Genomic DNA, 14,279 nt, shown 5'->3' on the forward strand with positions numbered 1-14,279 from the left:
CTCGTTTTAACAGTTCACACACACGAATCATGTACCATGTAGCCAACAGTAAGAGAAAGAGAGAAAAAAAGCGTATTTGAAAGTAAACACTACCATCTCGAACAAGTGGCTGCTTACCAGTGAGTAAATAAATAAATGAGAAGGAACATGTTAAAATTAGCAGGGAGCAAAGCTGTTATGTTTCTAGCTCAGGCCAAAAGCTAGACGAAACACGTGCCGGGAAGTTATAGAAATGACTCCGAAGACGAAAAGGGGAAACGAGCGGAGACGAAGTTGGCACCGTGTTACACACACTATTTGTATTGTTTACTGAAAGCTCCTTTGGGAGAGTCGTGGGTCGCGCTTTTGTTTGCCTGGCCGGGAGAAGGACGCATGACGATTACTCATGATTGTATGGAATCACAAAAGCCAGACTTGATGATCAAAATTGAAGCGAAACATACTTAAGCATAGGAGGGATCCGAACCAAGCCCCACAACACACACGCACACTTACAGGTAGGCAGTATTTGCTTGGTTGGCGAGTTGATGGTAGAAGAGTTTAGGGTGGGGATGAAACACATGATTTGTGAGCCACTAGGCACGTGTTCTCTTTAAGACGTGCCTCATAAAGTCCAACGAGAGGAACAGAGACGGTAGTAATTGTGAAGAAATCAAAAGGATTTGCGAAGCCGTTTGGTCGACAACTTGGAGAACTCGGAGCCGAGCAACCGAGATTCTTGATGAATATGTTTCGAACTCGAGATATTTGCTCGAGCCAATTAAGCTGCTCTCAGAATGCATTGGGCGATGGCGTTTTCTTTCCCCTTTCTTCCAAGAGCTTCGTCAGAACAATTAGAGAGTGGGGCCATTTCCTGGACAGATCCCCCGAGTCCCTTGACACTTCCCCATTCTCGTGTTTCCTACCCATTGAAAGCAGATCAGTAACGCTTCGAACCTCGAACCCTCGGACCACACCTATGCCAATGTTACGTCGCACACAAGAAGCACGTTCATCGGGTGTTTCAATCCAACCTCCCCAGCCAATACTCGTTCCAGCTCTGAAGTCGAGCTTTGAGTCACTCGGTGGTCCAAGAAAGTGGCCCACCCTTCGGTTGTAAACCTCCCCGAAACCGAAATGTCCAGCCCAGAATATGTATTCCGTATTTGAACAATTGACTGATGAATCCGAGTGACGCGAGGGTGGAAAACGAGAAGAAAACATTGACATTGCCTTCTCTGTTTTGCGCAGTGCACACGTTCCTCTCGGGCCAAGTACAAACATTGACCTTCTCCTCCAAAAGCCCTCACTTCCACATGATACTTTTCACAAAATTGGAAATATGACTTGAAATGTCCAATCAATATCGTAGTGGTGATGGATGGGAAAAATCATCTTCCGTTGAGTATTACCCAATATCTGTCGATTGTACTATACGTACTAAGCGACAACACCCAATTTAGTTATTTTTCCATGCAATTTTGAATGGCCGGAGGCAAGCAGGTACACGGTGAGTCGTTGTGGTGGTACAAACTAGAAGCAACTAGGAACATTTTCCTTAATGACACCAGTCGGGTTCTAAATTACGTTTTCCCACCAATTGTAATGAACTCGATAAGTCTTTTAACACAAAGGAAAAATAAAGTGAAATGCCATCTCATCATCCGAAAAACACGCCTCCTCGTTCTTCAAACAAAGCTGAACCACTCCCTTTTTAGGCTAAAATAACCCACTAGTGTAAGGTGTAATTTTGAGCATTTCCTTCTGTATCAAAAAAATCGATAAAAATCGACGGAGACACTTCTGACCACAAATCAACATCCCCGCTTTGCTGCCAGGGTGCCATGTGACAGGTCCTTTCGAACCGAAGAGCGAAGATTCATCTGAATCAAAGTGTGCCTTCGGGGCAAGTGAATTTCTGAAGAGGTGCCGCTAATATAGCCCTCAAAAATGAAACGCCGTGATTCCAGCTCTTCTCGCAAGCCAAGACAATCATAACACTGTTCAGAAGCAGTCTTAAAGTCTTTGTAACACCCGGGACAAAAACCGTCTATGGCACCAATAAAATCGTTCTCACCGAGTGTCAGGTCATCCCTTCAGCTCCGTCTGAACATTGGACATCTTTGCTTTACCTGACCGCTTCCAACTATTCAACTTCGCTTTGCTGTGTTTGGAAATTGAAGTTCGATAGCGGCTTTTCCCCTCTTAGTATTCAGGGCTTTCTCTGCGCACGATATTAGTTACTTTAAAGGTAATGGTTTGCGAGAAAAAACGACCGATGAAGTGAGCGGGGGTGCTGCTCCTTAAGTATAGAATTGCTTTGGAAGCGACAACGACAGCTTTAGTGTCAATAAAGTTGAATTGAATCATGCAATATTTATGAACTTTTTACCATTCCCTTGAATGGAGGGGGAAATATAAAGAGGCCAGGAAGTTGACTCAATAAGCTACATGCGAGGTAAGCTCGTTCGGTTCTTTTCTTTATGGAGCAAACGTTCAAGATCCAAAATCGCGTCATTGTTCAAGAGAAGTTCAATCCTCAAAGGGTTCTCTTGATCAAGCCCTATCTCATGCTAGAGTAGTATCAATCACTTATGAGAGATTCGCTTTGGGTGCTTTCATCGCCTCTTTCTTACTTTGTAATCTTGGAATGTGCTCTTGGCACACAATCAAAGCAAAAAAAGAAGCACCAAAACAAGGGTGAAAAGTCCATCAGTACATCCTTTTCATTGTTCAAGGGTGGATCGTCAGACTCCAATGATGGATGGAGCATTAAATTTAGAGTGAAGGAAAAACCAGAGTGCTTGGACATGGAACTTGATGAAGATGGTTGTGTGAGTACCGAAGCCAAAGAGTCGAATCGAACCCCGCCCTCTCCATCTTGCGTCTTTCTGATTAGTCTGTCCATGTACTCCATAGGCCATTCAGAGGAGAAGAATACAACAATCCTTAGGTAGACAAACAAGACAGCAGCTTAGAATGGGACTCGACAAACTGGTTCAGCCCCTTTATCTAAAACTCGGATCTTGCTTGCACTGAGTGATTGGCCTCGACTGGCCAGAGAAAAGGAAATTAATAACAACCACCATTCTCCAACAGATCCATTCCTCGATTCAGTCCAATCGAAAACTGGTTACACCATAGATACAGATACGGTCCCCATTCGACCCACAGTGCCTTTATTGAGAGTACACTCTCCGATGCTTGCATTGCGAGCTCGGCTTTGATAATGAGTCCTTTTTCAATCAAGTAAACACACCAGCGAATGCAACTGGGTTATTTCCCGAAATATTGCATTACTCATATCTTATCAGATCATCTCGTGTTCATGACCTGTATCCTCACTGGAGCCAAGCTAAGTGGAGAGTGAAGAATGGAGGGGGATTTTCCTTTTCAAAAAAGTGAATCATTGTCGATTGTTTAGAGTTAGAACTGAGCAATACGAAAAGAAATCCGGAGTGAAATGATGGTCCCTCTAATGAAATTCATTGAGTCGAGTCGGGAAAAGGAGGGTGGATGGTTTCTCCCTGGGTTCATACGCACATTTCGTAGTCCATTTCGAACCAATCTCATTACGTGCAAAGGGCCGCTTTATCCTTTGAATTGATTGTTAAACCCTTCGATTTAGCTCCATATGGAGAAATAACCCTACACTAAGCACCTTCTTTAAATTCACCCTTTCGTTACATGCCCGTGAAAGCCCGCTCATAACATGTACAGATTGCAACTAGAAAAGCAATGTCAATCTCTTTGAGTGAGACTCTTTTGGACTAGGGGGAAATTATGTATGTACGGAGATCCTTCTTGAAGATTATCCGAGTGCCCCAAATTCCACGGGTTGTCGTTGTTAGCCCGGTATTTCCATCAAGAAAAAAACAAGCTAAGAAAACTGAGTAATTAGACAAAGTGGTAGTGGAAGTGATAGTGCCACTCAACCAAGCTCAGTATTTCGCGATGATGACGATGATGGCGACAAGGGTGCTTGGTACTCGTTCTTGATGATTTATTCAGTGAATGGGGACGTGAGAAATGAGAGGGGGTTGAGAAGGGAGAAGGCAACAAGGTCTTGCCTCTGGAGTGTTTTGTCAAGAAGCTCCACTTTTCAAATGAATTGACATCTGAGCTAATTCATGCGACATAATTGGCATAGCTTCTTCACGGAGCTATGATGAACCGTGGTAGATAAAGAGCTATATATTGAGAGGCCAAAGGTATACGAGCGAATCGCGAGCGACGAGGCAAATAAGAGTGGTGGCCTCAAAGCGTTCAAAACAACTCCTAAAGTTGCATGTTCCTTCCTCGTACACAGTAAGCCTGTCAAGATAGACATCCAAGAATATCAAGATAATTGTGAAAGAAAAACAAGAATGGCAAGGGTCTCATCCTTGCATGCCTCCTTCCTTCCTTCTTTTCTTAGTTCCCTCCCTCAAATGATAAGATTGACAAAAGACCTTGACGAGCATGTAGCATTCATCGAGCCAAATTTGCCCCATAACGACCCAAGCTCTGAGTCAGTGTGGCGATTTCACTCTGACCCTAACGAGTCCTCTGATTGGACAAAGGTCAAACGGGAATAGAAGCCTTCGTCTTCACTCTGGATCTCTCTGAATCGCCCTTCATTGAATTGCAAAACTCGTTTGAAGTGAACAAAGATGATAACTCTTGATTTGCCATTAAAGTTAATTGGAAAAATCTCTCTCTCCCTCTTCCCTACTCGAAGCCAAAGCCGAAGCCGAAGCAAATACGAGCATTCGAGCATCTGTCGTGCAAGAAAAATGACTCAAAAGAAAACCTGCACAAAAGACACAAGATTCGTGGCAAGTGAATGATAGATAGTTAATGTTCCAATCGAAGCCAATCCCTGGCTCTCTCGTGCAACAACGACTCTTCATGATTATCTGGAACCATTTAGGCTCTCCATGCTTGGTATGTTGGGTGGACCTAACCAGAGAAGACAAACAACTGCAGTCGCAACTATCAGTAAATGGTTTTCGCTACAAGAATGTAAGGAAGAACGTCCTTGAAGGCCCAGATATACAAATGCTGTGTGAGAAACTGTTTACATTGGACCTGGTACTACGTACGTACATGCAGTAAATGACATAGCTTTTCAGCCCTGAGGCATGTTTTATCGTTTCATGGTTGATCAAAGATTAGCAATTGTGGCGCTTTTCTGAATCCATGCAATATAGGTTCATCATTGCCATTGAAGGGAGGCATCTTAAAGAGCAGACGCACTTATTGTTACTGTATTAAAAAAGCATTGGGACTCTTGAGCATCTGGAAACAAGTTCTACACCGGTATTATGTCTTCTATAGCGAGAGTATTCATTATTTGGTCCAAAGGCCACATGTTCTCCAGAGCAATAAGTAAAAACAATAACATTCAGGGATAATAATATACCTTGTCGGGGCAAGCCATGGGCTTAAGTTTCTAAATGCGATCATCCTTATTCATCAAAAATAACGAATTTTATGTTCATGCTCGTTAGAGTCAATCTTAGTCCCTTGTTCCATTGACCTAGGATGCTGGAATGAATCACGTGGACTGCGAACGGAAGCAAAATTTTCTTTTTTACTAAACCGTTCACTTTATTTCAAATGAGCAATTGATACGAACACAAGATCTTGTTTGATAGATGCACTTGGTCAAATTTGAGCCCAAACCTATGCATAGGGAAATCCGGAAATATGTCCAAAGTTATGTAGTAAACACTGCATAAAATTCGAATTTTCGGCCTGCTCTTGGTCAGCTACATGAGCTTTGGACAACATAACTTTGAAATGAACCACTTCAGAAGTAAATGATATAAAAATGACCTGCCTTGAATTGAAGGGATCTACATTCTTTGTTCTATTACGTTATTCTAAGAGTCGCTATGGCCAAGAGCAAGATTTAGCTCGTTCAGTCCACATTTCTAGAAGTTCGTGAATGAGCAAATGGGACCCCCTTAAGAGAGGCGAAGGAAATAACTTTGCTGAGCGCTTTTTATACGCGAAACTTGCGCACAAAGATAAATCTTGATTCTGGATAGCAATGCATACGAGTACGTATGTATTTATGTGAATGGACACTGCTCGAAGCCGTTCGGCCGACTGATACAACTGTACTTTGAAGACTCAAAATAGCTTTTAAATGCTCTGTTCAATATTGTGCAGATTGCATGCAAGCTGAGTTGATGAGGAGGGCGACAAAAGATTTTTGGACTTTTAGAAGACTTTGAGGGCCATCACAAGTGTTTCTCTCTGATTTATGAAGGCGTGGAAAATGACAATTTTCTCCAAATGAGCAAGATTGCCTTTGGTCACAGTTCCCGCAAATTCTATCTCCGCTTGGCCTTAATTGGAGTCCAAACCACAGCAATTAACTCTGCGGCTTCTTCGTCTCCAACGCTCTCACCTCGAATAATAGGAATCCGAAACAAGTATATAGTCTTTTTACCACATGAGCCTCTAATTATAAACATTGACCCAAAATGAGTCAATTCAGCCACAACCTGCCCTATCAGCACAGGCTTTGTCCTAAGAGCTATGCATGCATTAGCTAAAGGGTCTGCATCTCTGAAATACCCTCGGATTTGACGATCTTCGAGCTCTAGTCATGACACATGGCTCTGCTAATTCTGGAATCTGCAAAAAATTGGCGCTCGAGTGGGTCGGATCGTTATCACAACGTACTCCAGCGGATGGGAGAGTAGTGAGAGAGGGGGCGATGATGCCTTCAGGTGTGCAGCTTGGTTTTACACGAAGTGGTTATGTTGAGGGCGAACTGAAATCTCGTTCATGCATGTTGGACATGGCAACACATTTTTACGTCGCTCAGGAGTCATTTGGACCAAACAAGTTTCTTCTAAGATGGAGAGATTCAAGGGCCCCGTCTCGCTCCTCGTCCTCTTACTACTCCTCGTCCTCTCTTTCGCTCTTCCTTCCCGTCCACTGGTGTCTTTTGAACGCTCTGGCCTTAATGGCCTGCTTGCTTTAATGCATATGTGGTGATAAGTGGCCCCTTGGTTCGTTCAACGAACAAGGCGAAGTTCTAAAAGTGGATATACAGTACCTGATAGCACTGATGGTGGTGGTGGTGGAGGTGGAGGCGGAGGTGGAGGAGCAGTAGGGCCAGTACCAAAGCCCTTTCTTTAACGAGCCTCCAGTGTATTCCACTCTCTCATTTCAGCTATTCGCAAAACACTTTTTCTCAGCTCCTATCCATTTCTCGTTCGTTCGTTCGTTCGTTCGTTCATTCGATGTACTTCCAAAGAGAGTAACCGCTCTCAGCGGAGCAACACGCGAGTTACGGATAAGAGCGAGCAATGCACACATACACACGCACCATTGAGTGCGTGAATGCAAAGAAAGATGGCGCCCAAGCTCGGAGGCCGAACGAAAACAGAAACCGCTACGGCGATGCCGGTGCGAACTGCCGTTCAAGTGACTTGAGCTAACTAGACAATGCAGCTGTGCTGCAGATTCCTATCACTTGGTAGCCAGTTGTATTCCAGTTGTTGGGGCTACATCCTGCATGGATCCAACTGTGAAGGCCCAGATCGATCACACTGCAGTGGCATAAAAATATATCGTACCATACTTTCAACTGATTTGACTTCCAGACAACTGAGACCGTCTTGGTTGGCAAGTGCTGAAAAGCTGTCCATCAGTGTCTTTCTTCATGTGAGTGTAACAGAGGGGAACTATTGGCCCCCCATTCACGGTTGGCAAATTCATGTTGTTCTTCCATTTACTAGAACAGGTCCAGGTCCACAAGTCTCAAGTGTCCCTGGGTCTTTTTCTCTGCTCTCTGCCTCTTCATCATCACCCAATTGCTTACTGTCCGTTGGTCACAACTACAAGAGCCCTGATGATGAGAGAATGACGGATAGGCAAACAATTGAACATCTGTGTCCCTTGAAGTAGGCACTTACGAATGAAGAGGAGAGCGAGTTGGTGGTTGTGGTTGGTTGTTGGTAGTTGGAAGTAACCCTTCGACGACCCAGGGTCCATTTTCACGTCCTTTTCCGCCACACCTTTGTTTACTCTCAAAGCACAACCTTCATAGCAAATCAACAAAGAGCCAACATTTCATAATAGCCTCTAATTATGAGGAATGAAAATACTCGCAACCAGTCATCAGCACTATTAGTCTTATACGCTCCATATTTGCAAAGTGGTCATAAAATGGTTCTCCCCACAAATGGTTCTTGTACCTGGCCACAATGTTATTAAGTCATTGAAGTCCGATGAGTCACAAGCGGCGGGCAAAAAAAACTCCGACAGCAGAGTTACAATTATACAAAGTACCGTCTAGAATGTTTGTAGCCTTGGACAGGGGACTCTCCTAGCTGTTCGGCTTGAGAAGGTGTTTTGTAAGGCATGCCTTGACTTTGAGTGACATCTGCGATTAGCTTTGAATTGCCTTTCTTTCCCAAAGCTCCTAGCCCCATGCCTCGCCCTAAAGGTTCCACAACCCAACAATTTTGATTCTCGTAATAATCATAATTAGGCGCAAGGTCGTAAATTATAGCTGTAACCAATACAAGAATTGCCGTTGCAATAAGTGTAGCATCTGTTTCTTCCCCCTACAAGCTAATAACTCTTGTTCGTCTTCAGGTTGCCCTTAGTCTATAATGGCTTCAATGCGACATCATTTTACAGAGGAGCTGAAACAGAACAAGTTTTCTGTCAAAATAGTAAAGCTCGATTCCACTGTCAAGCACTTGAGTAGTAAAACAAGACAATAAACATAGATAACACTTGTGGGGGCCTATTTGGAACTAGAAGTGATTTCTAAGTAGTGGAATCTCAGAATCTAGAGGACAAAGCTTCCAGTATTGTCATCTTTTTTAAAACGACACATTGGGGGGGGGAGGGGGAATTCGCATTGGAGGGTAATTCCTAACGAGAATATGCTTCTTCCTTCACTGACTGGTCTCATGTCAGTCAGCTACTTGCATGTGTAACAAGTGTTGAAAGTGTAAAGAAAATATGGAATGACTTCAAGTTATGTCAACATTGACATTCTTTTCCACAATATGAGGCTTTGAAAAATATGGGGGAGAGCAAGTCGATCAACAATCAGAAAAAAATCCCGCATGACAAGCGACTGAGAAAGGGGAACAACGCCGGCAAGTTTCAGACAGAGCAATTGCTTCATCTGAAATCACTTAAAGCATTATCTCTCTTGTGACAAAATGTTCCCAAGTTCTTTTCGGCATTTAGTCGGGGGTAGTTGAACGAAGAATGGGCGATGACAAGATTTATCATTGTTTTGATTCTGTTTCCATTTCAGATCGCATCGAGCCATTAATCATTGGAGAAGACCTGAATACAAAACTTTCACGTGAGAGTGAGGGTGGTGACTAAGTGAAACAGAAGGAAATCCCCCAGCTGTGCATCATACATCACAAAGACCAGTTTCGGAAGTTTTCGGGACAGCCAAAAACAAATCGAGCACCTTTTCGGCCAAGATCATCGATCAAACTGTGTCCTTTGTTCTGACTATCGTCATCATCACACTTGACCGTCGCTCCTTCCTCTCCCGTGTTTTCCAAGGAGACGGACCAAAACGACCAAAGTGAGCTAGCTAGTGAGTCCGCAGAGTCAGTCAGTTACCCAGTACCCAGTTAGTGAGTGAGTGTGTGCGTGCATATTCAAGCGAGAATTGCGGTTGACAAGTAGTCGAACCGCCAAGTTCAACGCTCGATGTGATCTCTGTTTGTCTGTCTCATTCTCACTTGACTTTGGTGTGAGCTTGGTATCTGATTCAGCGGGGAAAAAGTGGAGATCCTCGACTCTTTTTTTTCTGTTGAGTCACTCGTGAGCTGTTAACGAACGAGAGACTCGTTGATTTTGGAGTGTTCCATTGAATCTCTTCCGAGATCTCAAGCGGGAGTTGATCTTTCAAGACGCAGGTGTAGTGAGGGATGTGTGCCATGTCGCTCGTCTAGAAGGAATTAAACTACTGGAAATCAAGAAGTTCAAGTCTCGACTTTCCTCATTAGAGCGATAAGTGTCAAAGACTTAGTTCATCCGAAATATTGTGAAGGAGCATCATCCCCCCTGTCAGTCTCAGGTCACCGGCTCAAGACAATACCTGTCTTTCACCAGTTCTCATCCAAGCCATTGTCAATGCTGTAACTGATCTCACCACGCTCTATGCCAGTTGTGAATTTGTCGCTTATTTACGCAGAGCAAAGCCAAACAGAAACGCTACACCTCGAACCAATCCCAAGCGTAAATATTAGCAACCACCATGTATTTCGCCAAAAGTATCTCATTCCTCGGCTTGTTAGCCGTATCCGATGTGCTATTCATGGGGAATGTTGTCAGAGCCCAAAACGATTGTCAGGGGTTCAAGGTTGGAGCTGAGGAACATGCGACCGTCCAATACAAAGAGCAGAACAGAAGAGGTGTGACCAAACAAGAGGTTACAAAGGCCGAGATCAAATGGACTCCCCAAGCCATGCTGGAAGACTGGAGTTGTTACGAATTGGAAACCGCCACACTTATGTACAAGAGCTCAAACGACGATGACTGGCAACCCACCGAGGCCTCTCAGCGATCTGCCGGACAGTCGAGCAAATGGTCTGTCGATGTGAAGCCTTGTTTGGAGTATCAATTTCAGATCCGAGTCATGGGTAAAATCGAAACAATCCTGGATCTCCCTACTGTCCTTGGACCAGCCAGTGAGGAACAGATCGCCGAGAGCGGATTTATTCCTGGACCTCCATCTGATCTCGAGTCGGTGGTTGGAGCTTATAATGCTAAGTTGAGCTGGACCCCGAGCGATTGTGGGAAAAAGTACGACATCAATTTCCACGAGGTCGGTTCAGACGAATACCGATACGAGACCATCAAAGAAAATAATTTGGAAATAGGAGACCTTAAACCTTGCACTAACTACGAAGCGACTTTAAATGCTCTCATTGGAGATGATTATAGTGAAGATTATGTGTCGAACTTTGCCACGAAGCCGCGCTTGGATGCAGCCTCCGAAATGGCAATAACTGTCACGCCCGAGATGGATTCAGCTGTCATCTCCTGGGAGGCTTGGAAGAGTGTGTCATGCATTGATGAATACGAAGTGACTATCTGCAGTGTGTCATCCTCGCAGGACGAGTGCAAGACCACGGAAATCGTCAAGAAGGCTCCAGGTGTTCCAACCATCACCCATACAGCCCTCGGACTGAACCCGTGCACGGATTACAATCTGAAGATCACCCCTCTTTACACAGACACTGTCATTGAGAGCAAGATGGTCTCTTTCAAGACCCAGTCGCCTCCAGCGGCAACGCTACAAATTGGCAACCTCATGGCCGACTCAGTCTCATCTGGATCCGTCTACTTGAAATGGGACGGAGTCAATTGTGCTACATCCTATAAGATCTCTCGCAAAGCCTCGGACGAGTCCGAATGGAAGGAAGTGGAGTCCACTGATCAGGATGAGATCACCGTCTCCGATATCACTCCTTGCACTCAATTTCAATTCGCCGTGTCAGCCGTTGTCGATGGACTAGAAACTGAAAAGGCCATCAGTGATCAAATCATGTCCGATTTGGACGAGAATCATCCTTTTGAGGCGCCCAACTTGGACATTCAGAACGCAGATCGCGAGGCCAGCTTGAAATGGAATCATGCCGATTGCATCGAGTCTTACGTCATCAAGGTGTGCCAGAGCTCCTACACAGATTGTACCGAGGAAACGTTGATTCCTGATGGAGAGAAGACAATCCTACATTCCGTCCGTAATTTGGAACCGTGTACTCAATATTCTTTGGAGATCATCCCAGCCATCCCCGGCAAAATGTTCACTGCTCGACCCTCCGAGTTCACTACCACCAATGGCGTTCCACAAGCTCCGACGGAGTTCTCCGCAGAATTGGTGGACGGGAAGGCCGTGCTCAACTGGGAGGCCATCCAATGCGCCACTGGCTACAAGATCTATCACAAGACCAATGACAACGAAGGCCAGGAGAGCTCAACCGTGACCAAGAATCTCTCCGAAGAGTATGAAGACCTAACGCCTTGTCAAACCTACTACTACTCAGTGTCTACCATGGTTGACGGACAAGAGAGTGACAAGACTGAATGGCAAAGCCTTTTGATTCCACCCATCAGCGAGCTACCTCCGGTCCTCAAGATTGTTCACAATGAGGGTGACAACATCACTATTCGTCTGGAACCCTCAGAAATCAACTCCATGTGCCAGGCCGCCGAGTACGAGCTCAGCTACTCGAAGAATGGCAACAAGCCATACAAGACCAAAGTGATCTCAGCTTCTGATGTTCCCAATCGTGACATTCTTCTGGCCTTCAAGGGAGCCTCCAGTGAGACCATGATTGTCCAAGGGCGAATGCGCTACGAGGACACCTCGGTGTGGTCCGAGGTGGCCAGTTCTCGGGAGCCAGGCGACATGAGTGAGATGCAGCACATCCCGTCACAAACTTCGACCATGGTACCCATCATCATTGGTGCCATCGTGGCCTTTGTCATTATCCTAATCATCATCGTGTTCATCGTGAAGAAGCGTCGGAATCGCAATAACTACGACGCCGAGAAGGCCGAGAATGGCAAGCAAAGCAGCGATGAAACTCGAAAGTTGAACGATCATCCTGACGCTTAATCTTTAAATCTCATCATCCATTAGACATTCTCCTTACAACCACCACCAATTCTGTCTCCAAATAAGTGTGTGCATTATTATGAAATCGAAATCCGAAAGCTGTGACAGACAGAATGATCCCAAAACGCTCGAAACAAGAGAGAAAACCGCAGACAGCATAAGCAGGCATAAACACTATCCAGCTCTCGAGCCCGTATCAGAAACAAACAATGTTGTTGTCGTTGTGAATCAAGTGAACCATGTGTAAATACAAACTTCGGAAACAATTGCATAGAGGCTACTGATGCTCTCTCTCGTCCCTGAGTGTCTGTCCCCGGGCCGTCATGAGTGTCAAAATCCCGGTATTAGTCATCGTGTAATTCTATTATTCATTAAAATAATAATGATCATTGTCATTATGATAACGATAATCCTAGCATCAGTCTCTGTATTATGATCACCAAACTTTCGCCACAAACACATGAACTATCCTACACAGTTTTGCTGCTTCAGCCGTATTTCTCTCTCTATTTCTTTGTCAACCTTGAAATTTCCAATGACGTTCATAAATATACACTCTGAACAAACTCAACGAATAAATCCAAGACAACTCATCTTACTACTTACTTACTAAAAGTTCACTGAGAAAATATCGAAGATGAAAACAATACAAGAAATCTGGAGAAGCGTAGAGTAACAAAAAAACGAGCAATTAAAAACTTACAGCTGAAGAGTGTGCAAAGTATGCATGTGCAGACAAATGTCGTTAAATCGCTGGAAATTGTGCTTTTTTTATTGCCATTCTGGACTTTGCTTTTGAGAGAATATCCTATCAATCGAGCTAAAGAAACGAGTCAGAAAAGGGGACAACATCTTGTTTAAATCCAATAGGTCTGATCAAGGGGTGCCAATTTCATTAAAAGACGTTCAAACAAAATTTAGAAGTAACTTTTGGCTATATTAGGCACCGACCTACTAGCCCCACAAGAAAAATGAGTCACATGATCAGCTTTTGTTTTTAACAATCGTCCACTGAGTTTTAAAAATCGATAAAAACGGCCTTTTCGATTGGTTTCATGCAGAATTTGCAAATAACCGATTGCAAACGTCATTGGCGAGTCTGTGCTCATCGTTTACAAAGTGAGAAAGTTGATGAAGGCGACAACAAGGCTTGAAAACGTGCAGGAAAGTCACAAGCTTCCGGAAGATCCGCCTTGTCCTAAGTGAACATTATTCTCGGGCAAGAGGTTTTTCACATTGGACAAAGTCTACTACGAAAGCAACGAAGATCGATCCTGGGCGAAATCAATAGACAAGGTCCAGGGGGTGTTTTGGACCAAATATTCGGCACAAAAATGGCCCATAAGATTTTATTCCGCATAGAAAAAGTCGGGCCTGAACCCAATCTGCTGATACAGAAGTAAACAGTTTTGCCAGGACTAACGCCCGCTAACCTTTGCAGGCCTACGTAGTTCCACGAATTTTGTGTTTGGAGGCTTTTTGGAGTCGCTGACTACAGCTATCTTAAGGTTTGTGGGGCTCTTTTTCCACCAAGGCTGTGGCACAGGCATGCTCCTCCAGCTTTTGACACACCCTGGTCTAGGCAAAGGGGGGACACAGAGAGAATGGAGGTCCAAAATACATATAAGGGCATTTGATTTCGAGGCAATTTGATTGAACGTATATATGTCATAAACATCACATT

General features: G+C 44.3%; 2 protein-coding genes across 5 annotated transcripts in view; one reads left to right on the forward strand and one right to left on the reverse strand.

The window, feature by feature from the left end:
* LOC131885887 (syntaxin-12-like) overlaps nt 1-14,279 on the reverse strand; it is a 69,710-nt gene that overhangs the window by 44,270 nt on the left and 11,161 nt on the right. The window lies entirely within an intron of this gene.
* On the forward strand, nt 4,891-13,188 carry LOC131885885 (uncharacterized). 2 transcript variants are annotated; one of them, XM_059234073.1, is made up of 2 exons: nt 4,891-4,905; nt 9,263-13,188. In XM_059234073.1, exon 2 carries the CDS (start codon nt 10,226-10,228, stop codon nt 12,593-12,595), a length of 2,370 nt encoding a protein of 789 aa, XP_059090056.1. In that variant the 5' UTR covers nt 4,891-4,905; nt 9,263-10,225; the 3' UTR covers nt 12,596-13,188. The 2 variants fall into 2 exon arrangements, with proteins under 2 accessions (XP_059090056.1, XP_059090055.1); XM_059234072.1 differs by lacking the exon at nt 4,891-4,905 and adding an exon at nt 7,487-7,647.

Source organism: Tigriopus californicus, chromosome 8 (assembly GCF_007210705.1).
Source record: "Tigriopus californicus strain San Diego chromosome 8, Tcal_SD_v2.1, whole genome shotgun sequence".
Classification (NCBI taxonomy): Eukaryota; Metazoa; Arthropoda; class Copepoda; order Harpacticoida; family Harpacticidae; genus Tigriopus; species Tigriopus californicus.